At 41.2% G+C, this 15000-nt stretch overlaps 1 protein-coding gene across 1 annotated transcript in view; it reads right to left on the reverse strand.

Moving 5' to 3' along the window:
- Positions 1 to 15000, reverse strand: part of cadm2a (cell adhesion molecule 2a) — a 462577-nt gene that overhangs the window by 115977 nt on the left and 331600 nt on the right. Inside the window, 2 exon segments of the mRNA XM_061739216.1 lie at positions 8121 to 8174; positions 8177 to 8269. Coding sequence (XP_061595200.1) covers positions 8121 to 8174; positions 8177 to 8269 — 147 coding nt within the window.

Genomic DNA, 15000 nt, shown 5'->3' on the forward strand with positions numbered 1-15000 from the left:
GGGAGAAAAGAAGGAAGGAAGGAAATAAGGAGGAAAGAAGGAAGGAAGGGAGAAAAGAAGGAGAAGGAAATAAGGAAGGGAGGGAAGAAGGAAGGAAGGGAAGGATGGAGATGACAGAATCATCTGTTTTTTTCTTTTTTCTGGACAATGACTTATTTGAAATTAAAAAAAAAAACTCTTCACAGACACCTCCTTTGAGAGAGGAGTCTCTTTCATTGGAGTAAACGTGTTGGAGGTGAGTCTTAAATAACAACAGCCGTGAAACAGGCACCACTCAAAGGACCGGGGCCGAGTCGCTTGTCTGTGTTTGTCTTTGGAGGAAAAAGCAATATGCTTATTCTAATACGCCGTGGTTTTCACGGACGCGGCTGCAGGTGCCACTTCATTGTTCTGTAACACATTCAGGTGCGAGTGCTCAGTCAACACTGAGCTGAATTACCAAAATAAACACTTCAGATGTCTCGATGAATGAAGACTTTACAAGTACTTCCTCTTAACCCGGGTGCTGTCTACGGTCAAGGAGGAAGGAAGGAAGGAAGGAAGGAAGGAAGGAAGGAAGGAAGGAAGGAAGGAAGGAAGAAGGAAGGAAGGAAGGAAGGAAGGAAGGAAGGACGGAAGGACGGACGGACGGACGGAACGGACGGACGGAAGGAGGAAGGAAGGAAGGAAGGAAGGAAGGAAGGAAGGAAGGAAGGAAGGAAGGAAGGAAGGAAGGACGGAAGGACGGACGGACGGACGGACGACGGACGGAAGGAAGGAAGGAAGGAAAGGAAGGAAGGAAGGAAGGAAGGAAGGAAGGAAGGCAGAAAAGGAAGGAAGGGGAAAAAGAAGGGAGAAAAGAAGGAGGAAGGAAAGAAGGAAGGAAGGAAGGAAGGAAGGAAGGAAAGGAAGGGAGGAAAGAAGGAAGGAAGGAAGGAAGGGAGGAAGAAGGAAGGAAGGAAGAAAGAAAAGAAGGAAGGAAGGAAGGAAGAAAGAAAAGAAGGAAGGAAGGAAAGAAGGAAGGAAGGGAGCAAAGGAAGGAAGGAATGGAGAAAAGAAGGAAGGAAGGAAGGAAGGAAGGAAGGAAGGAAGGAAGGAAGGAAGGAAGGAAAGGAGGGAAGAAGGAAGGAAGAAGAAAAGAAGGAAGGAAGGAAGAAAGAAAAGAAGGAAGGGAAAAAGGGAGGGATGGAAAGAAAGAAGGGAGGAAAGAAGGAATTAAGGGAGAAAAGAAGGAAGGAATGGAGAAAAGAAGGAAGGAAAGAAAGAAGGAAGGAAGGAAGGAAGGAAGGAAGGAAGGAAGAAGGAAGAAGGAAGGAAGGAAGGAAGGAAGGAAGGAAGGAAGGAAGGAAGGAAGGAAGGAAGGAAGGAAAGAAGGAAAGGTGAAAAGAAGGAAGGAAGGAAATAAGGAAGGGAGGGAAAAAGAAGGAAGGAAGGAAGGAAGGAAGGAAGGAAGGAAGGAAGGAAGGAAGGAAGGAAGGAAGGAAGGAAGGAAGGAAGGAAGGAAGGAAGGAAGGAAGAAGAAAGAAGGAATGAGAAAAGAAGGAAGGAAGGAATAAGGAAGGGGGGAAAAAGAAGGAAGGGAGGAATAAAAGAAGGGAGGAAGGAAGGAAGGAAGGGAGAAAAGAAGGGAGGAAAGAAGGAAGGAATGGAGAAAAGAAGGATGAAAGAAAGAAGGGAGGAAAGAAGGAAGGAAGGAAAGAAGGGAGGAAGGGAGAAAGAAGGAAGGAAGGAAAGAAGGGAGGAAGGGAGGAAAGAAGGAAGGAATGAGAAAAGAGGAAGGGAGAAGGAAGGAAGGAGAGAGCAGGAGGAAAGAAGGATAGAAGTATAAGTATAAAAACAGAAGTCTATCACATCACAGGAATTAAGTCGAGGTGGAAACAAACAAACAAATACAAGACAGACATCTTGTAATGTCGGAAAAAAAGAAAAGAAAATATATTATATTTGTATAATTTCAATAAATTGTAACAAAGTATGCAAAAACTTGGCCGGTTGGGATTGTATTTTTTAACAACTTGGCCTAATCTCCATATTTTTCTTCCTAACAGACAACAAAGTAAATTAATCTGAAACCTACGGTGCTCAAAGACGCCTCAGCGGAGACATATACCGTCTTCCTCGCGCTGCCGGTGGCACTTTGAAAACACTCAGGATCACCGCGCTCCCATCAGCCAGTGCGTCTGAACTCGCAACAATCAGCAAGACAACTCCCCGAGCGAGCGGTGTTGCACACACATGCATGTGCACACACATGCATGTGCACACACACACAGACCTAGGGAAGCATGATAATTCCAAGGGCCCTCCTTAGTGCTATGATTTTGGCTTTTTCTGATAATACAAGAGTCTTTGGCAGGTTTTTCCATTTCCAATCTCAAAGCTCCACACTGGAAATGCCATGAAAACAGCCCCCCGAGCCTCGACCCCTGGTGGGATATGGAATAACCTGCAGAGAAACATCAACTGTTGAATTTGAAGTTCAATGGAGCCTTTTAGTGCTGCTCTTTCGGAAAGAAGGAAAAAAAATAGATACTCAAAAACGTTACTTACCACATACAAAACCAGACAGAAACACAGGCACACGTGAACAACAATGCACATCTAGACATTAGGGTTGTTCAAGTGAAAATCCACTTGAAACAGGTGAAAATGTTGTTTTTTTCCAGTGATGAGTCTTGTTTTAAGTGTAATAAGATTTTTTTTTACTAAAATTAGACATTTTAACTAGAAATAGGACCAATATTCTTATTTTGAGTTTTTTGCAGTGATCCATTTTACTTATCCTGTGAAGGAACAGAGTCAAGTTAGAATAGAATAGAATAGAATAGAATACTTTATTGTCTGTCCCAATGGTGACAGAAATTCCTCTTGGACAGGGGCTCACAACCACATTCACACATTCCCATAAGGACACGTTACAATATAAAAAGAATAAATACGTTAAAAAAGTGAAGAAATACGTGAAAAAAAGTTCAGAAAAGTGTTTTTTATTTTTGTGTTTTGATGTATTTGATGTAAGCCCAGTGGATATTTAAAGCTTACAGAAGGCTGCATTTAACTGCTGCTATGTCATTCCTGCAGTATTTCTGCAGGTGTTTTGGTCACTGCTATTATTTGTAATATATTATATTATTTGTCAGCACAAATTATCTGTCCCCATATGATAAAATCCACCATCCCCCCTGATTTTTTTTTACAACTCGAGTACTGAGTATAACATATGTTTAAGAAACTCTTTCAAATGTAAAACAGTTACTGAACACAACACTTTCCGATGGTAAACTACCTTTTATTCCTTCACTACCTGTATACACTATACAGTAGTATAAAATATGTATAAATATGATAACGTTGTTGAAATGTGTGCGGGAGGCACAACATAACGTGGATCGAGTGTTTTCAGGTGACCAAAGCCCAACATCTCCGACATCGAAAAGGGCTGCAAATCTTTAGCAATGAACGCTCCAACTGCACAGGTTATTTTCTAGTGTTTATCTGAAGTGGCTCTATAGGTCTGGTGGAAAGCATTCTCCATAGACAGTTGTTGTTTTTTGCTGGTGTTACCTGATGAGGCATTGTGACACCGTGGCTGACGTGAAACTCCAGCTTCCTACCCCCTGTAGGGGCCACACCTTGGAACTGGCCTCAACAAAGACTTGAACCACGGGAATGCCATATGACGAAGTTCCTGACTGACTGATGTGTTAATACCAACTAATTTGGCCACAGATCACATCTGACTGTAAATTGCCTTTTGTCTCTCACCTTTTGGCTCGTTTATTCCTGCCTTTTGTGCTTTGAATTTACTGTAAAAGTCATGATTTCAAATCATTCGTGGTCAGCACACCAACCCAGACACGCTCTGCGTAGGTCTGCTCACCGCCAGCTTACTGAATAAAACTCACCACACCACAGCGGACTTCTGAACTGGATTTTATATTATTTTTCAACATACCTTATGGAGTCGCTCAACTGTCCTGTGTGCAGAAAGCGTTACATCAGGCTGTTGACGCTGGAGGTGACGCTCATATTGCTCGTGTTTCCTTTTGCGTATGGGACATGTTTCAAGCAATGTTTACAGACGGTACAAGTTTTGTTAACTGTTTTCACTCCATCGACCGAAATTATGCGACACCGGAGATTTGAATTAAGCCGGTGCTTCTTCAAACTTTTGTCTCTCAACTCCCTCGCTTGTGCTCGCCGTGACTCTGTTCTGTGTTACCCCTTTTACACCAAGCTGGTTCCAGGGCTGGTTCTGGGCTAGAGCCAGACTTAGCACCAAGTTTTTGGTTTTACACAGCCTAAGCACCGGCTCCTGGCTCTCAAAACTGGTGCTAGACAAGAACCAACTCTTTGCTGGTCTAGAGGAAAGAACCACGTTACGTTGGGGGCTACGTGCTTACGTCAAGGGCTGGGGGCGGTATTACTGAACAACCAAAGCAGAATAAACACGGAAGAGCGCCATTTTTAAACAACGGAGCGTTGAAGACGGCGGTTAAGTTAGCAGACTCTTTTATTATTACATCCATTTATTTAATAATGGATGTAAAACAGAAGCAGCAGTGGTCCGTGGAGGAGACAACCTGTCTCCTGACTGAATTTGGCGCTATTGTACCGGGAAATGGTGACGTACACAGACGTATACAGTAACGTGATGACGTGGCTCTCTGGCCAGCTGCTGGCTAGCACCAGCTTGTGTAAAAGCAAACGGTTCTTACTTAGAACCAACTGCGAACCGGCTCTAGCACCAGCACTAGCACCAGCCCTGGAACCAGTTCGGTGTAAAAGGGATATGTGAGGGGGGGAGTGGGCGGAGCTACAACAGTGATGATGGGGGAGGGGGCGGAGCTACAGCAGTGACTACAACTCGTAAGGAGCTTTTCTGCAGCAGCCTGACAGGCTCAAACACACACAGTGGGTTGTAAAGCCATTAATGCAAAATTAACGGCAAAACCGAAAATCCGCGGCACGCAAGGGCGTATTGAACCGGGGAGGGCGAACCGTGGAGGGCGAACCGAACGGTTCGGTTTTATACCGAGAACCGTTGCGTCCCGACTAGACATGCGTGCACAAGCCGAACGAGGAAGCCCGACGGGCCCCGGGATAATGGAAGAGGACGGTGTAAATCCCACATGTGCTTCATCCAGACACTTACAAGAGAGAGTGATTCATACTGTATTACTCTCTACTAATACAGCTGAGAGACGCAGGGGGCGCGGCCGTTTCAGCTGCCGTTGAACCGAAAAAATAACGGCCATTATTCCTTTTTTATGAGGACTTTTGCCACTAAACCACTGGCAGGATCGGCGTGCCCAATACCTGTTTGTTGATGTTTGGATTTAAACGTAGTAAGGCTTTGCATTTGTTTGATAAAGGGAACTTCTGTGGGGATTTTCAGATCTTTGGAATAATTAATAATAATTTGAGGTATTTTACACTTGATGACTCTTTTCACTCCCACCCAGTCACATTGCTCTTCATGTGTGGAGGGTGACATTGTTGGGGCTCTTAAAGTATTTCAGTTTACTGAGGTAATGGTTTAAAAAAAAGAAGAAATCAATAACTGAAGCCATTTTATTTCAAAATTTACTGTTACTCAAATCTGCTTAAATGTGCTTAAAATTTGGATTATCACTTAAGAAACTGATCTTTGTTCTTCGTCTTAGCATTTGTATTTGATGAGATACGTACCTGCTGTACTCTACTGCCCTTACTTTTTAACAACTTGTGCTTTTTATTATTTTACCTCTTTTCTTATCATTTTATTTGTTATTTACTGTTTAATTCTGTCTTGCCGCTTTTACAGTAATGTTAATGTAAAGCACTTTGATTACCTTGTGTTGAATTGTGCTATACCACGGGTCGGCAACCCGCGGCTCCAGAGCCGCATGCGGCTCTTTGGCGCCGCCCTAGTGGCTCCTGGAGCTTTTTCAAAAATGTTTGACCTTTTTTTTTCTTTTTTTCCCTTTTTTTCTCGTTTTTTTTTCTTTTTTTTTCTTCTTTCTTTTTTTCTTTATTTCGTCTGTTTTTCCTTTTTTTTCTATTTTTTTCTTCCTTTTTCCTTTCCTTTTTAATCTCAACATTTCGACTTTTTCTCAACATTTCAACTTTTTTCTCGAAGTGCATAATGAAAAAAAATTCTGTCCCCCAGTTATAACTAATATAGAAACTTGCAGCATGTGTTGTCTTCATTCTAAGGCTGATACAAGACTTTTGCGGCCCAGACATATTTGTTTTTTTGTGTTTTTGGTCCAATATGGCTCTTTCAACATTTTGGTTACCGACCCCTGTGCTATACAAACAAACTTGTCTTGTCTCGTCTCATTCATCCAATATCAAAACTGGAACATGTCTACTCTAACTAGAACTCTGAGATAACCGAACCTTCACTCTTGATACTGTTGTGCTACAAAGAAAACACTGAGGTCGTGCTGCAAAGTGCTCGACAACTGAGCTCTTTGTTTTGCCGTTTACCTTGGGAAAAACAATAGAAAAACTTAAATAGCAATTCTCTTCAGCTGCTCCCCACAAAGTATGAAATTTGGTTTCTGAACACACTTGGACCAATTTACTGCTTTCACATAACAAGGCGCCAATATGTGATATTTGACTTATAATGTACTTTGGTGAATGTGCTACAGACAGTACTGGCTAAATACTGCACAGAAGAGTACTTATACTGCAGGAGAACCCAGTGTGTGGGCTGATCCGATATTTCAACTTCTTCTAAGAAAAGGTCGCTTTTTTTATTTCGGGGGAATTGGCGACAGAAAATAACATCACATCTTTTCCATGGAGTTAACCCTCGTACTGTCTTTGGGTCAAAATGACCTAATTCTCCTGTTCCTTCTTTCCTCCTGCTCTCTCCTTCCTTCCTTCCTTCTTCCTTCCTTCCTTCCTTCCTTCCTTCCTTCCTTCCTTCCTTCCTTCCTTCCTTCCTTCCTTCCTTCCTTCCTTCCTTCCTTCCTTCCTTCCTTCCTTCCTTCCTTCCTTCCTTCCTTCCTTCCTTCCTTCCTTCCTTCCTTCCCTCCTTCCTTCCTTCCTTCCTTCCTTCCTTCCTTCCTTCCTTCCTTCTTTCCTTGTTTTCTCCCTTCCTTCCTTCCTTCCTTTTCCCCTTCTTTCCTTCTTTCCCCCTGCTCTCTCCTTCCTTCCTTCCCTTCCTTCCTTCCTTCCTTCCTTCCTTCCTTCCTTCCTTCCCTTCCTTCCTTCCTTCCTTCCTTCCTTCCTTCCTTCCTTCCTTCCTTCCTTCCTTCCTTCCTCCCTCCTCCTTCCTTCCTTCTTCTTCCCTTGTTTTCTCCCTTCCTTCCTTCCTTCCTTTTTCCCTTCTTTCCTCCTGCTCTCTCCTTCCTTATTCCCTTCCTCTTTCCTTCCTTCCTTCCTTCCTTCCTTCCTTCCTTCCTTCCTTCCTTCCTTCCTTCCTTCCTTCCTTCCTTCCTCCCCTCCTTCCTTCTTTCCTTGTTTTCTCCCTTCCTTCCTTCCTTTTTCCCTTCTTTCCTCCTGCTCTCTCCTCCTTATTCCCTTCCTCTTTCCTTCCTTCCTTCCTTCCTTCCTTCCTTCCTTCCTTCCTTCCTTCCTTCTTTCCTCCTGCTCTCTCCTTCCTTCTTCCCTTCCTTCCTTCCTTCCTTCCTTCCTTCCTCCCCTCCTTCCTTCCTTCCTTCTTTCCTTGTTTTCTCCCTTCCTTCCTTCCTTCCTCCCCTCCTTCCTTCCTTCCTTCTTTCCTTGTTTTCTCCCTTCCTTCCTTCCTCCTTTTTCCCTTCTTTCCTCCTGCTCTCTCCTTCCTTCCTTCCTTCCTTCCTTCCTTCCTTCCTTCCTTCCTTCCTTCCTTCCTTCCTTCCTTCCTTCCTTCCTTCCTTCCTTCCTTCCTTCCTTCCTTCCTTCCTTCCTTCCTTTCCTTCCTTCCTTCCTTCCTTCCTAACAAAGCCACTATAGTTACTGTAACTACCCGTTCAGATAAAGAGATAAAAATGTGCAAAAGAAAAAAGGAAAAGCCTCCAGACTGTTCATAGCAGGTAGAAGTGTTTTGTTTTTCTTCCCCAGGCTGCTCTTCATCTCTCCACTACCACAAATAAATCATGACACAGAGAATATTCAGAGAACGCGTCATGGAGGTCGTTTTTGGGTCAAATCTCCAACGAACTTACCTTTCTTGTCCCCAAAAAAGAGTGTCTGCTGTGCTGGATTCGACCACTGGAGGAGGTGTTGTCATTATACTCCACACGGCAGGTCAGGTTCGCCGTCCCGCTCTCCGTCACTGTCACGTTTGTAACCAGAGGATACTGACCGCTGGCACCTGCAAATTACACAGAGGAAAAATGACATGAGATGCATGACGGAGGACAAAGACATGCGGAAGTAAAGACTTAAACAGATGCCACATTATTGGTTGCTTAATTTTAAGATTGCTCCAGTGATTAATTTCAGTGGATGAAGTTCAATTTGGAAAATTGATGATGATGATGATATAAAAAACTAGGATGAATAAAAAAAGTCTGGCTTATATCTAGAAAACTACGACGGAGTATTAGGGCCAAACTAAGACAAAAATATATTATATATAAATATAACTTCACAAGATGCTCAATATTCCTCATTTTAACACAGGGAGAAGACTGCTCTTAGGGCCAAACTAAGACAAAAAAAATTGGAAATTACGAGAATAAAGTCGTAATATGATGAGAATAAAGTCGTAATATTATGAGAATAAAGTCGTAATATTATGAGAATAAAGTCGTAATTTATGAGAATAAAGTCGTAATATAACGAGAATAAAGTCGTAATATTACGAGAATAAAGTCGTAATATTATGAGAATAAGTCGTAATATTATGAGAATAGAAAGAGCAGTCTTCTGCCTGTGTTAAAATGAGGAATATTGAGCATCTTGTGAAGTTATATTTATATATTTATAATATATTTAACATTACGACTTTATCTCAAAATATTACGACTTTATTCTCGTAATATTATGACTCTATTCCTCGTAATTTCCTTTTTTGTTTTTGTCTTGCCCTAATACTCCGTCGTAAGAAAACAGGCCAGAGGACACAAATCTTTAATTTAGACTCTAATGTACAACGAATGTTGAGGGAGGCTGACCTGGGGACGACTGTTAACTATATTGGTTCCAGACACTGACCCCGCAAGAACCACTTAACGTGAAGTACAGAAACCTTAGAAAAGCAGAGAGCTATGCAGAAGAGTATAATTAAAACTTTTTTTTTTTCTGTAGATGAACGCATGGGTGGATGTTGATGTGTGTAATGGCTGCATTTAATGAGTGAAAACAAACCGATGAACTGAGTTACATTCTTCTGCATCAATGCATACATCAATAGTGCTACTTTTCAGCACCACAGAAAGGTACGCGGCTACAACGGTACAACGGCCGCCCTGCAGGTTTCAGGACCCTGGACAGCTCAGATCTCCTATGGAGTCTCTGTGCTTTGGTTCATGCCTGTTTGCAAGGAAGGCTGGAGCAAGGAAGGAAGGAAGTCAGTCCGTCTGTCCGTCCGTCCGTCCGTCCGTCCCTCCGTCCATCCGTCCATCCATCCATCCATCCATCTTCCGCCGCTTATCCATTCCCGGGTCGCGGGGGCAGCAGTCTCAGCAGAGATGCCCAGACTTCCTTCACCCCAGACACTTCCTCCATCTCTTCCTCCAGCTCTTCCTCCAGCTCTTCCGAGGGGAGTCCGAGACGTTCCCAGGCCAGCCGAGAGACATAGTCTCTCCAGCGTGTCCTGGGTCTTCCATGGGGTCTCCTCCCGGAGGGACATGCCTGGAACACCTCCTTAGGGAGGAGGGACATGCCTGGAACACCTCCCTAGGGATGAGGGACATGCCTGGAACACCTCCCTAGGAGGAGGGACATGCCTGGAACACCTCCCTAGGGAGGAGGGACATGCCTGGAACACCTCCCTAGGGAGGATCCAGGAGGATCCGGTACAGATGTCCAAGCCACCTCAGCTGACTCCTCTCAATGTGAAGGAGCAGCGGCTCGACTCCGAGCTCCTCCCGGGTGACCAAACTCCTGACCCTATCTCTAAGGGAGCGTCCAGCCACCCTGCGGAGGAAACTCATCTCTAAGGGAGCGTCCAGCCACCCTGCAGAGGAAACTCATCTCTAAGGGAGCGTCCAGCCACCCTGGGGAGGAAACTCATCTCTAAGGGAGGAAACTCATCTCTAAGGGAGCGTCCAGCCACCCTGTTGGAGGAAACTCATCTCGGCCGCTTGTATCCGCGATCTTATCCTTTCGGTCACTACCCAAAGTTCATGACCATAGGTGAGGGTAGGTGCGTAGATTGACCGGTAAATCAAGAGCTTCGCCTTTCGACTCAGCTCCCTCTTCACCACATTGGTCCAGTACATCGACCGCATAACTGCGGACGCTGCACCGATCCGTCTGTCAATCTCACGCTCCATTGTTCCCTCACTCGTGAACAAGATCCCGAGATACTTGAACTCCTCCACCTGAGGCAGGACTTCTCCACCACCCGGAGAAGGCACGCCACCCTTGGCTGATTCTCATCCCTGCTGCGTCGCATTCGGCCTCAAACCGCCCCAGCACATGCTGAAGGTCCCGGTCCGATGAAGCCAACAGGACAACGTCATCCGCAAAAAGCAAGAGATGAAATCCTGTGGTTCCCAAACCGGATCCCCTCCGGCCCCTGGATACGCCTAGAAATCCTGTCCTGCCGGAGTCCGACATGCACCGGGAACAAGTCTGATCTACTGCCGGCAATGCGAACCAGACTCCTGCTCCGATCATACAGAGACCGGACAGCCCTTAGTAGACCTGGACTCCATACTCACTGAGCCCCACAGAATGGCACGAGGCAAGGAAGAAAGTAAATAATAATAATAAGCATAAATCTTTCCCTGGCCCCAGAGGATGGATTTGAAAGACTGTGTGAATGAAGGCTTAGCTTAGAAAAAATATTCATCCCCACATACTCATATCTTAATCCTTTAAAGGAAAGGATCAGGGAAAACCAAAACAGAGAAAGATATTCATGTGAAGAAAAACTTGTGAATTTGAGCTTTTTTTTATATAATAATGCAGTAAATTAGATTTTTTGATTAGATTTTTATTTGTCTCAAACATGCACAAGCATAAAACAAACGGTATATATAATAATCTAAAAAAGCACATTATGATGAGGTGCAAGTTCGAGAAGGAGCTGAAGGAAGCAAAACTTATCAAGTTCAGCCCCCCCTTATATTGTCATATAGTATATAATACAATTATATATATATATATATATATATATATATATATATATATATATATATATATATATATATATATATATATATATATATATATATATATATATATATACATAAACACAAATATATACATACACATACATATACACATCCATTTACACACAAATACAGACACACATTGATACAAAATTCAATTTCATACGAATATTCATAATCCACAAATCAATGCAATTTAAAAAATTCAGAATATTTAACTTTAATATGAATTAATATAAATAAAACCCACATTACAAACATGCTAACTAAATAAAATCCTGTCTAAAAATAAAATTAGCTGTCCAGTTCTTTGTAGCTGGCCAAGAGTGTTTGTTTATACTTATTAAATTGTTTAATGCACATTTTCATGTCCTCATCTAGTTTCTTCCACAATTTTACACCACAAACAGATATGCACATACTTTTCAGAGTTGAATGGATAGTAAACTGTTCAAAATTACTCTTAAATTGTATGATCCCTCTCTAACCACGAACATTATTTGGATATTGCTTGGTAAGAATTTATTCCAGACTTTAGAAATAATCTGACCCGTTTTAATTTCAACTCAAGTCCCAGAATTTTAAAATACCCGATTTTAAAAAACAAAGGATTTGTATGAGCAATGTAAAATCACTATCATCTGCGAGATTGAGCTTTTATTGCACAGGTGAACTGAACCAACTTTCAAACGGTGTTTGCCAACTAAGATGGCAGGGGAGTGGAAACCCTATCAGAGAGAAACATGTGGTGGAGGACGTGTAGAGAGGAGAGATGATGAGGTGAAGGAGGAGAGGAGAGGAGGCAAGTCAAGGAGCACGGGTCATTTCCACTGTTGATTAAGGCCTCCCGAGGTTAATCATGCGTGTTAGAGATAGAGAGGGAAGAAGAGGAAAATGGAGGAAAAATGGGTCTGAGCTATGGGAGGCTGGAAATATGTTTTATTCATGAAAGTTTTGCATGAAGCATGATCTGCCAGCGATTTACCATACTCCTGTGACTGCCCCCGCTCCTTTTATTGCTTCTTCTCTTTAAATCACTTACATTTTCTCATTTTTCTCACTCTGGCAGTGGGGTGACAGCCCAATGCGATACATTTGAGCTCTATTGTTGCCGGCCACAAAAGGCGAGTTAATAGTTAACTTGCCCTCGCGCTGAATTCTGGCGAAAATGTAAGATTTCTGCACAATGCAATTTCACTTCAAAGGAAGTGTAATTGTTAAACACCACTGGAGCCGGAGACACAACACATTTTTTTACTTTTCGTAATCTCCTTAGTCATACCTGAAAATATACAACACCAGTCTGTATTGATCTGCTTCTGTGGAACGTGGAAACAGAAGACTTGAGTAATTTAATGGGTGTTTGAAAATGCTACGGATGCCTCTAGGGAAAACATGATTAATATATCTGGGTTTTCTCTCATGATTATCAGCAACTGGATATATAGTAACACCGGAGCGGTGTTTAATTGTCCTGTCCACATATTAACCAGTTTAAAAACAAATATAAAAACATGATTTTCACAAGGTACAAAGAGGAAGACGTTTAGCGGCTTTAGGGGCCTGATATAAAACTATAATATGAACACTATTGGGTGAATGGGTAGATTTGTTTATATTTATGTACAGAAATGGGCAGTTTTGTATATATATATATACACTGTATGTGTGTATGTATGTAGATATATATATAGATATAGAGCAGATTGAGTTAATATAGAGATAATATGGTGTAAATAAGTATATTTATATAAATATTTATATGGGCATGTGTGTACAAATATATAGAAATATTCAACTATGTGTATGTATGTATAGGTAAGTGTGTGAGTATAATTATGGACTCTTTATCAATGCAGGATTAATTAAACTTAAAGACATTGTTGAGTTACAGACTTTATTGGTTATGTTCAAGGCAAAAAGCAGAATATTGCCTGAAAATATAACGTTTTTTTGTGTTTAGTTCAGAAGATAAGGACCATAGGAGGAAATTTGATTTTAAACATCCGTTTGCACAACTACTTTAAAACAAATGTGTATTTCAGTATGTGGTGTAAAATTATGGAACTCCTTAACAATTGATTTAAAGGATTGTAAAAATATTCACCAGTTCAAGAAATTGTATAAAGACAACATAATCAGACAATATGAATTTAACGGGTAAAATATCTTTTGTTGTTTTTTGTTTTTTTATTGTTGGTGAGTTATTGTGTATTTTTTCTTTTTTTTTTTTTTTTTTCATTATTTCTTTTTTTTTTGGTATTATATAAGCAGCGACTGTTGAACAGACGGACAGACCGTCTTCATACGAATTGTTTTATTTTTTTTGAGAAAGGGACTTGTAATATAAGGCTTTCTTCTTCTTGCCCCTTTTCCATCATGGAATGGAACATGTATGTGAACTATTTCCATGATACGGAATAAATAAAAATGAAATGAAAGGAAATAAATAGTATAGTTAGTTACTATAAATACTTGTTAATAAATGATTTTTTTTTTTGTATAAAGTGTGTGTGTGTGTGTTTTGGCTGCTGCAGGACTGAATTTCTCCTCTGGGGGATAAATAAAGTCTTCTATTCTATTCTATTCTATTAGTGAATGGGGGTAGGATTAAATAAGTTTACACTTCTTCCTACTTATTTTTGCACATTTGCACAAGATATTAAGTGTTAAAGGATGAAATTCTTTGTTTTGTATTTTTTTTGTTTTCTTATCTTCTCTTTTAATTGTTGTCTTTTACATGTACAAAATCAAATCAAATCAAATATGAAAAGAAATAGTTAACTATAATGTAAATTTACCAAAATTTCCTATATTTCAACACCCATAAAGCCAAATCGTCGTCTACTTGCACATGCGGTCTGGTTGCTCATCACACGTCACCTCTCAAACCCGCCCTCACAGTCTCGGTCGGGCTCTAAATGTTCCCTTCTCTCTCTGACATGTCAATGCTGCCGCTGGTTTCAAACAGGTTGCTCTGCTGCTTTGCTCTTTCAACCCCTCCACCAACCAAGCATCCACCTGCCGGCTCCCAGGTGAAGATATTTACTCCTGTGTTTGCATCAAAACATCTGCAGGGAGTGACGAGCTTTGAGTCTCGTCTGCCTCTGATGAAACATGTGGAATGAGAATGTGCTGAATGAATTCAAGATTCAATCATACGGAACAGATGGATAAGCTTTTGCATCAATAGGCCTGTGTTGAAAAGATCGATTTTCCGATTCTAAATCGATTCTCATAGTATTTCCTAAAAGTCAATTAATATGTCTAAAGATTAATTTTTTTTTTTTTTTTTTCATCATTACATTACAACTTTTGGTATTTTTTTTGTTTATGCCAAAAAAAGCATAACTAGTGCCATGTTTTTGCCTTTAAATATGTTTAAAGGTATGAAAACATTAAAGTTTTCAGTTATATTTGCATAAATTGTCTATATTTCTTTGCTTTATATACTGTCTTCGTGGTTACATTTGCATAAAATGCTAAAAACCAAATTCTCATAAATGGGAAAAAACTAAAACCGATTTCATAGGTCTCTGTTTGCTGCCTTGGATCTGTTGGATACTTCTGACCCATACAATGTTTCTGAAATCAGTTCTATCAGCATTCTGGGAGCTGATTGGTCCTTACAGCATCATTAGCTGCCAATACTTGCTGTTGAATCTCAATACTATACCAGTATTAATATGTTGCATAACTACACAGTCATATAATTCATGCAACAGCTCAAAAAACAGTTAAATTAAAGCTGCAAGCAGCG

The sequence above is a fragment of the Cololabis saira genome, chromosome 14 (genome assembly GCF_033807715.1).
Source record: "Cololabis saira isolate AMF1-May2022 chromosome 14, fColSai1.1, whole genome shotgun sequence".
Taxonomy (NCBI): Eukaryota; Metazoa; Chordata; class Actinopteri; order Beloniformes; family Belonidae; genus Cololabis; species Cololabis saira.